Source organism: Panthera onca, chromosome D4, assembly GCF_046562875.1.
Source record: "Panthera onca isolate mPanOnc1 chromosome D4, mPanOnc1 haplotype 2, whole genome shotgun sequence".
NCBI classification, from domain to species: domain Eukaryota; kingdom Metazoa; phylum Chordata; class Mammalia; order Carnivora; family Felidae; genus Panthera; species Panthera onca.
Window position 1 is genome coordinate 64296063 of NC_138351.1, and position 16417 is coordinate 64312479.

General features: G+C 40.1%; 1 protein-coding gene across 4 annotated transcripts in view; it reads right to left on the bottom strand.

Annotated features, from left to right (window-relative positions):
• The window catches only part of GRIN3A (glutamate ionotropic receptor NMDA type subunit 3A), a 287822-nt gene that overhangs the window by 97393 nt on the left and 174012 nt on the right, over positions 1–16417 (bottom strand). For all 4 annotated transcript variants that reach the window (XM_078436632.2, XM_060609162.3, XM_078436634.2 and 1 more), the window contains one exon: positions 1728–2775. In XM_078436632.2, the coding sequence (XP_078292758.2) occupies positions 1728–2775 (1048 nt within the window). The remainder of the gene's footprint in view (positions 1–1727; positions 2776–16417) is intronic.

Consider the following 16417-nt stretch of genomic DNA (forward strand, 5'->3'; position numbering starts at 1 on the left):
AAAAGGCAATGCAGTTCCTTGCCTAATCAGTAAGCCATTGTTTGTTGAACCTTCTCATGAGGTTCATGTCACTTACCAGGAGGTTTGCAGTGTATGGGTCAAGTTTCTCATGTACATTTGTTTGCAGAACAGACCATATATCTTAGTACAAACCATTTATGAGAATTCTCTAAAGCTGCCACCAGCCCTCTGGGCCACTCCATCATTTGATAAAGACAGTTACAAATGTCTTATATGTTGGTGATCTATGAAATTAATTTTAAATGTTTAATGGAGGGGCGCCTGGGTGGCTCAGTCGCTTAAGCATCTGATTTGGCTCAGGTCATGATCTCACGGTTCATGAGTTCGAGCCCTGCGTTGGGCTCTGTGCTGACAGCTTATCCTGGAGCCTGCTTTGTTTTTTTTGTTTTTTTAATTTCTCTCTGATTTTATTTTTTAAATATAATTTATTGTCAAATTGGTTTCCCTACAACACCCAGTGCTCATCCCAACAAGTGCCCTTCTCCCTGCCCACAGCCTGCTTTGGATTCTGTGTCTCCATCTCTCTCTGCCCCTGCCCCACTCACACTCCAACTCTCCCTCAAAAATAAATAAAACACTAAAAAAACTAAAAAAAATAGATGTTTAATATAAATTTATAGTAAAGGTTCAATACCTTGAGACTTGGTGTGAAAGGAGTATCTGAAAAGGCATGAGTATTTCCCAATTTGAAATGCTCAGCTGAGCTCAAGTTGTTTTAAATACAGTGTATCCCAGGAACGCCCACTGAATTACAACTTTCTCTAATCTCTCCTAGGTGAGTCGTGCACATTGGAACACTCTTGTCCTGGATCTGAATTCCGTTCCCTGTCAGGACTGTAGTGCTCCCTTGGGTCTTACTCCAATTTCCTTCAACCCTGACAACCACCTCCTCACTACGAGTCAGGTTGGACTAGGTTCTCCATACTGCTAGTCACTGGAAGGGGTCCTGTTTTAATCCAGAGAGAACACAAATATGGCTCTCCTTGAGTATCACCACTGCTTTACCTATTTGCCCGAACTCCATCCATCTCCTCCCTTCAACCCTTAGGGTCAGGTAGATATCTAGGATATCAAAGGCAGCCTAGAATAGATATACTTCTTTGAATGTCCTTGGACATTATAATGTGACTGTTGGCATCATCCCCTCAGCCAAGGTGGCCAGCTGTACAGCTTTCCGTATTGTGTAAAGACACCCTGTTCATAACTAATCTTGCCACTTCAGTTAGTTTAGTACTCCTTATTCTATGCCCATTGATTTCTGTCGTGTCTGACTAAATGTTAATTAATTTTAACTCTCTTTGATTCTAACTTTTCTTTACAATTTAAAACACAGATCCTACTATTTATTTTCATTAATTCCCAAGAGAAGTAATAAATCAGTTTTTGCAGTCTGCGTTGGGTAAAAATACTTTGTAAGTCTATTCTTTGATGGACATTCTGTCAGATGCACAAATAACACAAGAGAAACTTACTAATAGACGCTCTTACAAAAAGACCTTCTCTAGCACAAACACCCCAGAACCCCCTCACTTTTTTTGTCTCATTCAGTAAAACAATAAAATATTTAATTTAGTTCTTGGTCTCTATAGATGGCTGAGAGAATATTCTTGTGTTAGATGAAAGAACACAGACATACCACAGCTTAAGACACAATATATGGAGTTATAATGGGTGATAAAGAAAGCTAGAGTAAAAAGGAGTATTACCTTAGGATCGTGTATTCCAGAAAGCTCTTCATAGATCTTCTCGCCTACCATGACAGCAGCCAAGTTTGCCGTGTATGTAGAGAGGCAAAACATACAGAAAATGGCCCAAAGGTTCATTAGAAACCTGCCAGTCCAGCATTTGGGGGGTTTGATGGCTGCTGTTCTACCAAACAAGAGGGCATAACAGACATTCAAGGCTGAAGAGAAGGAGAAGACTTTACTTCTATTTCGCCCCTTGGGAGTCATACCAAAGGGGCTCTTCCATTCATACAGAGTGAGGAAGATGGCAGTGATGTGCAGAGCCACAAAAATCCCCAGCCACATTGTCCAGTGGAGTGGCCACATGAAGGCTCCAATGGGAGCCGCTGTGTCTCGGGTCCTCACTAAGATGCCCAAGCTGGTGGAAAAGAAAGGGCTAGTAAAATCGATCACCTGGCTTCGTGCAGTATTGATGCTGAAGGAAGTGACTGCCAGGTGGGCTGACCCACTCAGAAGATCACCCACCAGCCCAGTCCAGTGCCCATTTTTCCAGGCTCCATACTTGCCATCCCCAACAATATAGAGGTCAAAGTCAAAGTTCATGTCTTCCGCTAGCTTTTCCAGCAGATCAATGCAATATCCATAGCAGCACTTCTTGAATTTGATGGGCACTGTATCATTACTGCTATGGAGGCTGCTAAAAAGGCCGTCCAATACAGAAGAGTCATTAGTCAAGGGGTTTAGACAGAGTTGGCCAGCAGGACACAAGCCTTCATCATCTACCTCCCGCGTGAAGACAAATGGATGCTCGATCAGGGTAACCACTCTCAGGTGTAGTTTACTTGGATGTTGGAAGTGGGTTTTGTGCCTCTGGGCCTGCTCTGGCCATATTCCATAGTCCATGACAATCTTCCCCCCTTGCCATCTGCCCAGGCGGGTCCACATTGGCTTTCCCATGGGGTCATGTTGCAGATTCCAGATGAAAAAGTTGTTTTCTGAGCTGATGATAGTGGAACCTTTTACTCTGATGGAACCACTGAGGCCTCTGAAAGTGGTGTTAGCTAGAAACCTGGCAGAGAGGAGCAAAGGCAAAAAGTAAGGAAGAGAGGTGAGGCCAAAGATAGGAAACAGTGCTCATCTTTGCTTCCCTATCTTAATAAAAAGAAACTCTAAATTTTTTAAAGGCATTGCCTGTAACTTCTTCTGGAATTAATAAATTGGACTCCTTCTAAGAAAAGAGTCCTATTTCACTGAGCAAATGAGATCTCACCCTCAGGTTCTAACATCTGGGTTAGGTGCTTGGCTCTTGGTCTTACTCCAGATACCTTTATTCTCAGTTAAGGGATGTGTTAATTGTTTCCCGTTGTAAACTGTTTATTCTATATTCTTACAACTTTCTAAGCTATGGAGGTTCTCAGCATCTTTAACATGTTTCATTTCTACTCTTCACTATATTCTGTTGCAATGAAATCAGCTCACCAAATTTTTTTTGGTGCAGGGAATGAGTTTTAATAAGTATGCTTATACTTTTATAATTACTTAAAAACTGCATCCGTAATTCCAGAAAACAGCCAAATTATACTTTCAATACTTCTCTTTTCAGAGTGGAACACATTTGTCCCCATGAGGCCAGTCAAAGCAGCAGGCATGTTGGATATCATCCATGGAACAAAGTGAAAGATGATAAATAGACTTGCAGATCTCAGGATAGCCTCAGGCTGCCCTCCCTCTAAGTCATTAGAGAAAAACAATTGGCTCTGGCTCTGGAGAGAGCTTCTCTGCCCAAGTCAAAGAAAGGAAAATTACCAAGTGAATGATATCCTGATTCCTAACCCTGAAACCAGACACTGTCAAGTATGTTCTGATATGGGCAAGACAGGAAAATGCTTGGTCACAGTCTGGGAAGATAAGGCACTACAAGGTAACATACAAGCTTGGGCACTTTTGTATTCTTAATTATGGCCTGTGACAGAAGAAAAGCCTAGACTTTAACGTCAGACACATAATCTCTGTTTGAATTTTGGTCCAGCCACCTTCTAGCATTGTCCTTGGAGACCAATTTACTAAACTCTTAAGATTCAGTTTTGTCTTCAGCAAAATGGGGAAAATAGTACTTCCTCCACTACAAGAGTTGGAAATAATGCATGTAAAATATATACCACACCTTTTTACACAAGGCGAATGTTTTGGATAGGGTAGCTATTATTTAATGTCATTCAAGTTTTTTCAATCAAGGCTGTCCCCAGGTCACTTTTCCCTATCATCTAATAGGATTTCTCTTGTTGGAGACACAAAGTACTGCATTATGAGAAACTCATAGAGGTTACCCAAGACCTATGTTAAACTAAAAGGAATTACAATGAAACGTGGAATATAACATAGAGGTTTTTTTGAGGAATCAGAGGATACAAGTCTAGGTTCTCGGCAAAACACATTCATCCATTACCTGCCACCAGCATTACTCAGTAATTGACAAATGCAAACACAAGTAGTAAGAAGTTATGCTGCCACAGAAGGGGCATAGAAAAATCAGAAAGTGTAAAGAATGTACTAATTTTCATTAGAGATATAAATGTAAATCACATTTTGAGATTGCTACTATCACTAAATGCAATGAAACTGCTCATTTTGGTAGGCTGCATGTAATGGTTAATTATTCATGTTAGCACTCCCCGGTGGGACTCTACCAGTTAGAATAAATTCTATTTTGCAACAAGTAATGAAGTCTCAGTTATCCTAGATTTTAAAATAGTTTTATGTTTCTTCAGAGAAGTAGGAACCAAATCATTAAAATATACAAATCAATCAATCGATAATTACCTAGGTACTATAAAGGGTGACTACAATTGTGTTTTTAATGAGCAATCTACTATTAGCTGTGTACACACACACACACACACACACACACACACACACGTGCACACACACACATACATGCTGACAGCCTAGGGAACAAAATGGTTTGTAGTAAATAGGTTAATTTCATCTGGTCAATTTGTTGATCAGGAAAGTAAATCTGGAGTTGTAGGAGATGCCCTTTACTATTTTAAGAATATCTGGGGCTTAATGAGTATAGATTTTTAGCTGGATGGACCCTTGAAGGACTGCCACTGAAAAAATACATACTTAAATCATCTCCGAAAAGAAATCTTTCAGAGATTATGTAACTCTCATTGCAGTAAAAAGTATGTTTCATCAATATGTTAAGTCACATTCAATATGGCCGTAACTGAAGGGCAATGCTCAGTTGTCTCCGAGGCATTCATTTCTCACAGAAAGACTAATCAATCTGCATCTAAATGTCTTCAATTTTCCCAGGCCAGAAAACCCAGTGCCTGCTTCATTATGCAACTGACACCAAGAAATTGGGTCTCAGAGAATCCCCATTTACAGATCATCTGTCTATTTTATTTCCGTTTAATGGAGAAGGCAAATTAAAATAATCTCACTGATAGCTTTTAGTTATAGTCACCCTCACTATGTATTCTTTGTAATGTAATAAGAGTGTGTAGCAAAGTTTCAGTGCCTCCCTATACTAGTTAAAAAAATTAAAAGGGTGAAATCTTACTCTTGCTTAAATCAGTTTCTATCGTGTTCCTTTTTATTCTGCCCTACATTCTTCTTGGATGAACAAGAAAAAGAAAAATCGGGAATAACTTTATTGGCAAGAGAAACTGATAAAAGCACTGTTCTTAACATTAGAGTTACAGAGATGAAAGGCACACTCATTCTCAAGGACCTTAAAGTCTACCAATGGGGAGAAAGAAAGGCAAACAGGCAATGCTCAACCAGTATAATGAGTGTCATGTTAGAGGTAAATCTGGGTGCCATTGGAACAGAGAGCAAAGGCACTTGCACATTCTACTGTAGAGATGATAGGAAATCTTAGGGGAGGAGGTGCCAGAGTTGAGTCTGTAAGAAAGAATAGTTAGCCAGGAAGAGAAGCTGGGGACTGATGCTATTCACTCAGGGAGATGTGTGTGCAAAAGCCACAGAGTGCAAGCTGCGTGATGGTAAGTGGTGTGAAATAAGGCTGGAGATGAAGGTGGGAAATGAATTTCAAAAGGTCTGAGGTTATGATGAAGGTAATGGGGAGCCGTTGCAGAGATTTTATCTGGGGAAGGGCATGACCATCAGATTTGATTTTAAAAAGTTTTTTTTTTTTTTTTTTTTTTTCCCAGTCAGCTATATAGGCAATGATCTGTAAGAAGGAGGGGGCTGAGCACACTTTCATTATGTGGGAATAATGCTCCTTCCCTCTTTCTCTTGCTTCTCTCTCTGCTAGCTTCATAAGGGGCTTAAGGTGGCAAAAGCTAAGGTAATAGCAGTGGAGAAGAGATGGCAGAGGCAGGAGATATATATTCTTCAAAAAGAAAAGTAGTGATTTTAAGGCACCAAATGTATAGCGTTGCATTTAGCACACAAACCACACCAAGAATGTGTGAAACTCAGTTTGATGGAAGGTCACATATATAAGTCCTGGAGTATTTAGCTGAATAGCAGCTCAGTGTAAGCCCATATAGCAATGTGGGTATTAAAAAAGAGAAATGTGATCTTAAATTCTTTCAACAGAAATTTAGAGCCTGAGTCACAGGGACCAATAATATCACCACACTCTGTGTTGATCACACTACTGCTCTAGCCTAGAAATGAATTCTAAATAAAACTTCCGGCTTCCAGAATGTTCTGAGGAAAGGTAGGGAGGTGGAAAATATAACAACGGGTAGAAGGCGGAACAATCTAATTAGAGACCAGGGTAGAAAAATATGAGAAAATAATGTAGGAAAAGCAGACTGCAACTAGACTGTAGAGGTTTTCCATGTCCATTTTATGAGATTGGATTTTATTTAATAGGAAAAGGGGACCCGTGAAGACTTCTGAGCAGAGTAATGGATATAACCAGAGGTCTGCATTGTTAATATTGATCTAGAGACAGGTACACTGTGCATATAGAAAGGAAGAGATGGTGACCAGGAGACCACTTAGAAGAATATTACAATAGCTTTGTCATGTATGGTAAGGGCTTGGATCTCACTCTGAGTAAGAACCTAGTTTAGCACCATGCCTTTCGTGTGGGCTGTTTAACAAAGCAGTCAGGTATCCATGTTTTTTTATCAGTACACCTCCCAAGACACCACTCTGCTTGAAAGAATGAAGCTCATTAGTGAATTTGCATTGAGGTAACTTATCACTTTAGTAAAAGCTCCCAATTATCTCACTAATTAAGAATATGTGTTGAGTTGTACAGGAACCGAGATAAAATGTGTACTTTGCAAATTATGTAAAAACTGTTTTTGGACAGTTCACGGTGTAAGCAAGATCAGTGTCAACTACATTTAAGATACATTTTAGAAGGCACATTTGCACACAAGACTTGACATGCTAACTAAAGGATTTCTTATTCATGAAAACAAATGAACAAAGATACTAAAAACAACACCTCCCCCATTCACTCATGGATTCATCAACAGTACTATGTGCCAGGCACTGTGCTAGGTGCTAGGTAGGGAATATAGTAGTGAGCAAAACAGATGTAAATCTATGTAGCTTATAGTCTACTGAAAGAGACAGAGTAAATGTGATAAGTAGGTACTGTGTATGGGATATTAGAGCTGCTAAGGGCAAAGGAGGAAAAATAAAGCAGAGTAAGGAGAGAAGATGTGCCTGGGGCGGCCATAGTGGGGTGAAATTTTAAATGAGAGAGGCCAACAAAGGCCTCTCAGAGAAAGAAGTATTTGAGTAAAGAAGTAAAGAGTAAAGAAAGGGAAGGAGCTAACCGGGAGGAGGAGATCCGGGTAGAGCATTCCCTGTAGAGGGAGCACCAGGTGCAGCTTTCTTGAAGTGGGGTCGTATCTGATGTGTGAGGAACACAGAGGGGAGTGAGGGGGCATGAAAGTTTAAGACAAAGTCAGAGAAAATTTATGGGTAGTGAGAGCTGGGGAAAACACATGTTGTAGGTCACTGTAAAGACTTTGTTTCTTCTCTGCATGAGACGGAAAGCCAGTGGTGGGTTTTGAGCTGAGAAGCAATTTGACATGACTTCCATTTTAACAGGATCACCACAGTGCTTTGTTGACAAAGAACTGAAAAAAGACAAGAGCAGCAGCAGAAGGACCAGTTAAGGAGCTGTTTCCAACACCCATACAAAAGGTGATGATGGCTTAGCTGGAGGTGGTAGCAGTGAAGGTGTGAAGAATTAGTCAGATTTTTGAAGGGGGGGGAAGGGATGACAGGATTTGCTGATGGCTCAGATATGGTTGCTAGGAAAAGGAGAGGAAAGGATGACACCAAAGTTTTTGCCCCAAACAAGTGGAGGCCTGGAGTTTCTGCTGAGAGAAAACTGTCAGGAGAACCAGGTTTGAGGTAGGTGAGAACCACCAGTTCAGTTTGCTTAGGTTAAGTTAGAGAAAACTTACAGAAATTGAAGTGTAGATGTCAGGTAGTTGGTTAGAGATGGTGTGGAGCTCAGGAATGAGGTGGGACTGGAGCTACAAAATTGGAAGCCTTCCCTCTGGACACGATATTTTTGCAGATGAGAAGTCCGAGGAGTAAATCTGGGGCTCTCTAACACTCGAAGGTGGTGCCGTTGAGGAAGGACTAGCAAAGGGAACTGAGAAGTAACCAGAGAAATAAGAGAAGAGCAGGCTGTTTTGGGTGCTTGAAGCCAAGTAAAAAAGATGTTTCAAGGAGGGGCAGTGATCAAGTGTGTCAAATGCTTCTACATTCCTTAATAATAGAATGTTAACTGCAGTGTTTATCTAATTACATTATTCACGTACTATTTTTACTTTTTAAAAAGTTGTTCTAAAATTTACCGAAGTTAAAGAAAAATCTCTCACCAAAAATAATGTCATGTTCTTATAGATTTTAAGATCTGCTGCCCCCTGACTTCTCATTCATAGCATGTAGTTTTACCAGTAATATGTTTTTATATTTATCATAAATCTGGATCTTTTCTTGCTTTTGAACTAGTCCTGGAATAACCCCATTGTTTCCAGTCTTCATTTTCACCGCATAGGAACCAAACCATTGTTTAAATACATCTTCCTCCTCCTGTGTCTTCTTCCTTGGCCCAGTTGTTTATAGGTCATATGTTTATTTCTACTTTGATCTTTTCTTCACTCAACTTACCTTTGTATATCTACTGCCCTCCTTTGTTTTGTATTTCTTTTTTAAATTAAAAAAAAGTTTATTTATTTTTGAAGGAGAGAGAGACAGAGTGTGAGTGGAGGGGGGGTGGGGGGGAAGAGAGAGGGAGACCCAGAATCTGAAGCAGGCTCCAGGCTCTGAGCTGTCAGCACAGAGCCTGACGTGGGGCTCGAACTCAGACTGCGAGATCGTGACCTGAGCTGAAGTTGGATGCTTAACCGATTGAGCCACCCAGGCACCCCTGTTTTTTATTTCTTTTTAAATTGTCCTCTTATCTTTGTTCCTCCCCCACCATTGCCACCTTCCATTAATCTTATTTGTACATAAGGAAATCTATTTTGCTCTGTAGAGCCATAAAATTTATTTTTCCCTTTGGGAACTTTCTTTGTATCATTAAAAAGATCTGTATCCTCATTCTTGTATGTCTTGAAAAATGAGCTGAATCTCTTTTTCCATGATCATCTCATCATATTTAATATTCCGCCCCTGAGGAATGAGAGATTTGTTCATCCTCCACAAAGCTTCATAACATTTTTTAGCCTGTGAGAACTTCATTTTGACTTTTTGCCTTTGCCTGTATTACTGTTGGTGATATTCTCTCCAACTTCCCTCCCACCAACACCACCTAATTCTTGTCAGGTTGACTTGTTCCTATGCAGTGAATCTAAATATTTATTTTGTGGTCACTTTTAATTTAGCTCCAGAGCTATTGACTACACCAGAAGCTCAATAAAGCCCTTTGAGTAAGAAAGAGGGGAATACTTCTTTTTATATTTATTTATTTTTGAGAGAGAGCATGCACAAGAGCGGGGAGGAGCAGAGAAAGTGGGGGAGGACAGAGGATCCAAAGCGGGCTCCATGCTGACAGCAGAGAGCCTGATGTGGGGCTCGAACTCACAAACTATGAGATCATGACCTGAGCTGAAGTTGGAGGCTTAACAACTGAGCCACCCAGGTGCCCCACAAATGAATATTCTTAAAGTTTCTGTTCTTCTTTTACTGGGGGTGGGGGAAAAAAGGAGAGTTGGGAAGAGATCTACTAATGTTCAGAAATCCCATCTTTTCTCCATGTGACTCATTATCTACAATCATGTTAACTGCCAATCAAAACTCACATTCTCCAAAGTTCCAGACTTTGACATTTGTCACAAATTCGTACTCACAGTTTTTTTTTTTCCCTGTTCTTTATCATTGAAGGGCCCCAAACTATTCTTTCTTTGGATAGTCTTACGTCTTTTAGAGAATTTACACCCAGTTCTGATCTTTTACAACCACTATAGAGATCCAGTTGTCTGAATTATTAGCTATTTATATTTGATGTTTCTATTTTAATCCATGTGTGTGATTTTTCATAATTCTTCAAGACTTTTTTCTATTCCTCCTTATTCTCTAAATTATCCTCATTTTGTGTCTCTTCCCCAGGCTCTAGATGGTTTCCCCTTCCTCCATGTTTCTTAGTTTCTGGCACGTGGGTTAATCCATGGTTATCTCATTATTTCTTTTTGTTCTTTCTCTTATTATTTAAAAAAAATTTTTTTTTAATGTTTATTTATTTTTGAGAGAGACAGAGACAGAATGTGAGTGGGTTGGGGCAGAGAGAGAGGGATGCATAGAATCCAAAGCAGGCTCCAGGCTCCGAGCTGTCAGCACAGAGCCTGATGCGGGGCTCAAACTCACAAGCTGTGAGATCATGACCTGAGCCGAAGTCGGACGCTCAACCGACTGAGCCACCCAAGTGCCCCTTTCTCTCTCTTTTTTTTTTTTCTGAATTTTCTCTTCTTTCTCTCTTTCCCTCTCTTCCTGTTGGTGGACTTTGTATAACAGAATTGTCAATATTCTGTCATGTTAAAAGGAGATCTTATGTTCAATCAGCTCTTGACCATCCTCAGTTAATCACTGAGTTAACAGTAATAGTTAATTACTATTTTGTTGTTGCTGTTGTTGCCACTCTAGGCCCCCTCCCATTCCCTCTGAAATCCATCTATTTACTTCCCTTTATTATTTTCAATGTTTCTTTTACCATCTAGCCACCCCTCCCCCCATCCCCGTTTTTTTCAATAGCGCCGGAGACCCGTTTCCTAATTGTATGGCCAGCTATTATTAGTTCAGCTTTCACTTTGTGGCCTCTTTCATTGCAGCAGACCCTTGCCTGATGACATGAATTTGTCACCTTAGCCACAGAGTTACCCAAGGTACAATTCTATCAGAGGACATTGCTTTCATTTTGTTCTCCGTGCATGGGACAGCACTCCAAATTAAACATTAAATGTAGACAATTTCTTGAGCTGTATGTGAAAGATGCCTTAACTGTTCTTTCTAATCCTTCTTAGTGATCCTAAAGTGCAAGTATTTGGCAGATGATTACCTCCATCTTTGACTTATCTAACCCTAAGCCTGTGAGGGTGTGGATTTTGACATTCTCCGCATTCCAGAAAGCAGTCTCTTCCACAGAGTGACTGGTAGGAATAAGTAAATCCTTTCTTCCTACTGCTCTGCTTCCTAACACTGCAGGCTGTCAAGCTGAAAGAGACTTCAGTGTTCATCTAAGCACCCAGAGTACTGAGTCATCTTTGAATCTGCCTGGCCAGAGTTACTGCTTAGTAATGTTTGTGGGGTAAATGCAATTAGACCCATGTCTTCTGCTCGGATCGGACATGAGAGCTCTTCATCACTTTGCCAAAAGAATAGGGCTCAGCCAGCCAGGAAGTATTTGTATCTGCAATTTACAAATTGTTCAAAGAATTAAAATTCTAATACATTTTCCCCCGAATGATGGACAGTATCAAAAATAGAAATTGGTTCAATGGGAAACCTCTCTGAGGATAAGGAATTTAAAAGGAATTAGAAATTGCTAAATTTCCTTTAACAGAGGGCCCCACATATTTTAATCATTGATCACATCAACTTACAAAGCTCACCTTTTAAAATAAATTTCTATCAGTTAAGGGACAAGAGCAACAGGAATTTAATAACATATTAAATATACATATGTACCAACATGAATCATGTGGGTCTATGCTTTGCCAACATCAGCAAAACTCAGTTACTTACAAGTGAAACTGCAGAGTGGAAGGACAGTTCCTGTCCTTCTTGGCTTTTTTCCCAAGAGGAGGAAAATAGTAACCTATGTGATTGTGTTAATATACATTCTGGGCTGTGTTACTATTGGTGTGAATAGTACACCTCAAAAAATCAGACACATGGATATAACTCTCCCTTTTCTTGCTTTCGTGAGCCACAAGCGACAGGCTGGCGCCTTTTGCTTTCTGTGTTTTTCTCTCACATTTGTGTTAGAGCTGTTCCACCCTCTTAAGCTGTTTTCCTTTCCTTCTGCATTTTCGTATGGACCTTCACTCTTCTCCATAATTGTGGTCTGTGCCCAGCCTTTGGACTGCTCCTGGTTGCTTTGCGTAATACCCCAAATGAATTCATTCTAGCTCTCCGGATCTGGCTCCAGCACTAACCCAGGTGCTAATATCCCTTCAGTAATAGCATAGCCCTGGCATTGGCACATCATGCAGTATTTACCAGTCATTCATCCATCCAGAGATTGAAGATTTGGAGACTGAAGTGGCCTGAGAGATAGATCTGGAATTCAGAGTGGAGCTGCAGTATTGCCCTCTATACTTTCATACCTCTTCTTGACATATTTCCAAATTTTATAGTAGATGCATACAAAGGAAAAAGTCAACAAAGAGCACAATATCCTCTTTGGCAAATAAAAGCTTGGAAGCTCTCCTCATTTGGAAAAATTCCATAGTTTAAAACTTGCTGGATGCTGGACTAAGCAAATTTGAGTTGTTTTTATCAAAATAGGGTCCTGAGGGAATACCTCTTTTCTAATGTTCCTTATTTGAGGCTTCCATGACTTAGTGAAAATTTCAGACTCAGCTCTTGGCATGATTTAAGTGACACAGAGAGAGCAGCAAGTTCAAAGGATTTCAGTGAAGTTAGTTCAGTGGCAGGGGTTCCTACTGGAAACATCTGGAAACACAGACCTTAAGCGCAGGTCCCTAAGATTCATGACACCAAGGCATGTGCTTTCTAGAAGTACTGACACCTTGGATGCTCTAGCAGACAGCGCTAACTTAGGAGTAACAGTTGGACACACTAGGTCACCACACAGCAATGGATTCTGCTTGAAGATACAAGGAACCAGAGTTACCAGCATCCAACCCCTGGCTCCTATGCTGAATGCAACTGCATCTTCTCTAAGTACAACTGAAACATATAGGCTAACTAGTTTGGCTCAGTAGGGTCCTTCGGACAAGAATGCTTATACAAGAGTAGTCATGCCTCCTGATTTATATAGCTTTTGACTGAAAGAATATGAATTACAAAGTAATGGAATCCCAATTAAGGAAGGTTTATATCAATTCTGAATTGAGAATTTGGATTTAGATGAACTGGTTTAAACCTTCCCTTATAAAGTACTAGCTGAATGACCCTAGGTATACCACTTGACTTTTCAAGGTGGGAATCCTTATTGTTATGGAAATTAAAGTTTCCAAAGATTAAATAACTTCGCTAGGGTCATGGTGCCAGCAAATTATTGTAAACATGGGTAAGAATATTCAAAATTAGAATTCTATCCTGCAGCCTCAAGTTCTTCTGGACTTGTTTTCACATCCAGGAGTAAAATGGGGCCCATCAATTTATACCTTGGGATTTTTTAATAGAGATTGTTTTAGTCTTTTTTTTCTGAAGTTTCCTAGTGCCTCACAATACCTGGCACATAGTAGGCTGTACACAATATGTGCAGAATCAATAAGTAAAGCAACATTTGTTATTAATGAAAGCCTAGTGAATCTTGGTATTGTCTTGGTATTGCTCGACTATGCAAGTATAAAGATGAACACAGCTTGGACGAGTCTCTAGCATGCTGGACCATTCTTCAAGGACAAATGAAGAGAGGGCCTAACAATGCCAGCTAATGCAAGAGAATAATCACTAGTAGAATGGGTGTTGTCTCACGAATGATAAACAGCTCAGTCAAAGAAAGTGGATTAAAAAATACATGGGGTGGGGGGGGGCACCTGGATGGCTCAGTTGATTCAGCGTCTGACTATTGATTTTGGCTCAGGTCAGGATCTCACAGTTCGTGGGATCGAGGCCTGTGTCGGGCTGTGTGCTGACAGTGCAGAGCCTGCTTGGGATTCTCTCTCCCTCTCTCTCTGTCCCTCCCCTGCTAGTGCGCTCTCTGTTTCTCTCAAAAATAAATAAACAAACTTACAAAAAATACGGATAATTAGAGGAGCATATCCTCTCTTAGTGAGAGAACAGAAGGGGGATTGTAAGCTTCCTGAGATCAAGGTCCCGGTTTTCTACTCTTTATGTCTCCAGCATTAGCCAAGGGCCTCGCCTGATATTCACAACAAATGTTTTTGAATGTACAAATGAATTAATCATGGCTACCTGATAGAGAACTGACCTGCAGAAGCTGTTCAAAGAATAAAGGCAAGATTCTATGGCCTGTTTAGAAGCTAGAGTAACTATCAGGACTATAATTAGTAAGCCAAAGGGTCAGGGACTTCTTGGGCCAAGAGAATGAGGGGTCTGTCAGTGACTAGACTCTTGGAATTCTTAAAGACCCAGTAACAGTCTTTGTTCGTGCTAAGACTAACCCAAGGGAGCTCTTTCTCAAACAACAATAGATTCATTAGCATGCAGGGCCCAAAGAGAAGCACGGGCAAAAGCCTAACCCTAGGAACAGCAGGTCAAACTACTCACTTTCACTAGAGTCTGGTGTTTACAGTGCAATAAGGAGTAAAGGTGGGAAATACTAAAACTATTTTTGAGAAATAAAAACAATTTTGCTATTGTAATGGTCTAAAAAATTGCTTTCTAGGTTTTTATGCTGTATTACTTTATTTGGTTAATTTGTTACCTGCCATTCAGGTGACATCCAGTATGCATACAAAATGCAAACTTCTTAGCTTGGTATAAAAGCCCTGTGTGGCATGCTATCAAATTAACTACTTTTGCACAACCATGTTGAATCCCTTTCATATTCAATGTATGCTCCAACAGTACCAAATTTCTCTTTTAGGTCTTGGTTCATTTACATATGCCATTTCCTATGCCTATGAATTTGTTCCAAACCAGAAAATGACTTGTTTATCGTAAGATCCGATTCCAGTGTTTCCCCCTCAGTCTTTGTCTATATGGACACATCTCTATTTTTAAGAATCACGTATCCTTTTGTTTTATAATCATTTCCCTACTTTTCAACCTCATGCACTAGGCTGTCAGCTTGAAAACGGCAGGAGGCATGTCTTCATTCTGTCTACCTCACCCTGGTGTAACAAAGAGTTATTGGCCGCACAAAAACACCGGCACATATGCACTTAGGAAGTTATTACTGAATAATATACTAGATATCATCACCTCAAATAATTAACATTTAATAAAACAACTTGCAAATAAATGTTAAAGATTACACTATGAACTTAGTCCCCAAGTGGTTTTGTCTACATTTACATATTATTATTATTATTTTATGAGAGAGAGAGAGAGAGAGAGAGAAAGCGAGCACACTGTGAGCAGGGTAGAGGGGTGGAGGGAGAGTGGGAGAATCTCAAGCAGGTTCAGGCTCCACACTCAGCAAGGAGCTTGATGTGGGGCTCGATCCCATGATCCTGGGATCCTTGACACGAGCCAAAAATCAAGAGTCAGACAATCAGCTGACTGAGCCACCAGGCGCCCCTACATTTAATTATGATGGGCATTTGCTCTGGCATGTGGGGACCCTGGAAGAATAAAATCCCTTATACCTGTAATTACATCTATGTGCTCTGTCATGAGAACTGTTTTTTCTAGTCTAAAAGCCTATGCTCAAAAGTCCATGTTTTGGGGTGATTTCATTAACATTTTAAAACGCTAACAATTCTGTCAGCCCAAACTAAAAATGGCTGTGTGAGAAATGAGAGCTTGCATAACTGACACTCGCTATTCATGGCTCATTATCCTTGGGACTTTTCATTACGCCGTGAAGAAGTGGGGTCAGCCTCACAAAATTTAGGAACAATTAAGAAAATTACTATATGCAGATGTGACTTATGGACTGAGGATAACGAACTTCCTAAAAGACTGTATTCAACAAAATAAATAAGACTGATGGAAATTCCACAGATGTTTTATGGCTTCAGGCAGCTTTTCAGTTATGCATTATAAAGACTCCTTCCAGAGATTAGCCCACTTCTCTTGAACCTTTCCTGAACACTTTGAAACTTTCTCTTTGACTGTACTCCTCAGGGAGTCTAAGAAGTCCTAGCCCTATTTCCTGAAGTTCTTGGAGTTCGCTCTCAAACACATCCGTGGATATGAAAATACTGCCACTGACCCTCATACATTGTGAATTGCTGCCAGGCACCAAACTTTACATTCTTCTCTTAAACTTTCAAATTTTGTGGGATAAACATGTAGAAACAGCCACAAGGGCAAAAGTTATCCAAGACCCTCACATTTCATCAAAAAGGTAAAACAAAAAACAAAAAACAAAAAACAAAAACCCATGTTTTCAATTTAGACAAAATTTTGTCTACCAGCACCTATTTTTCTTC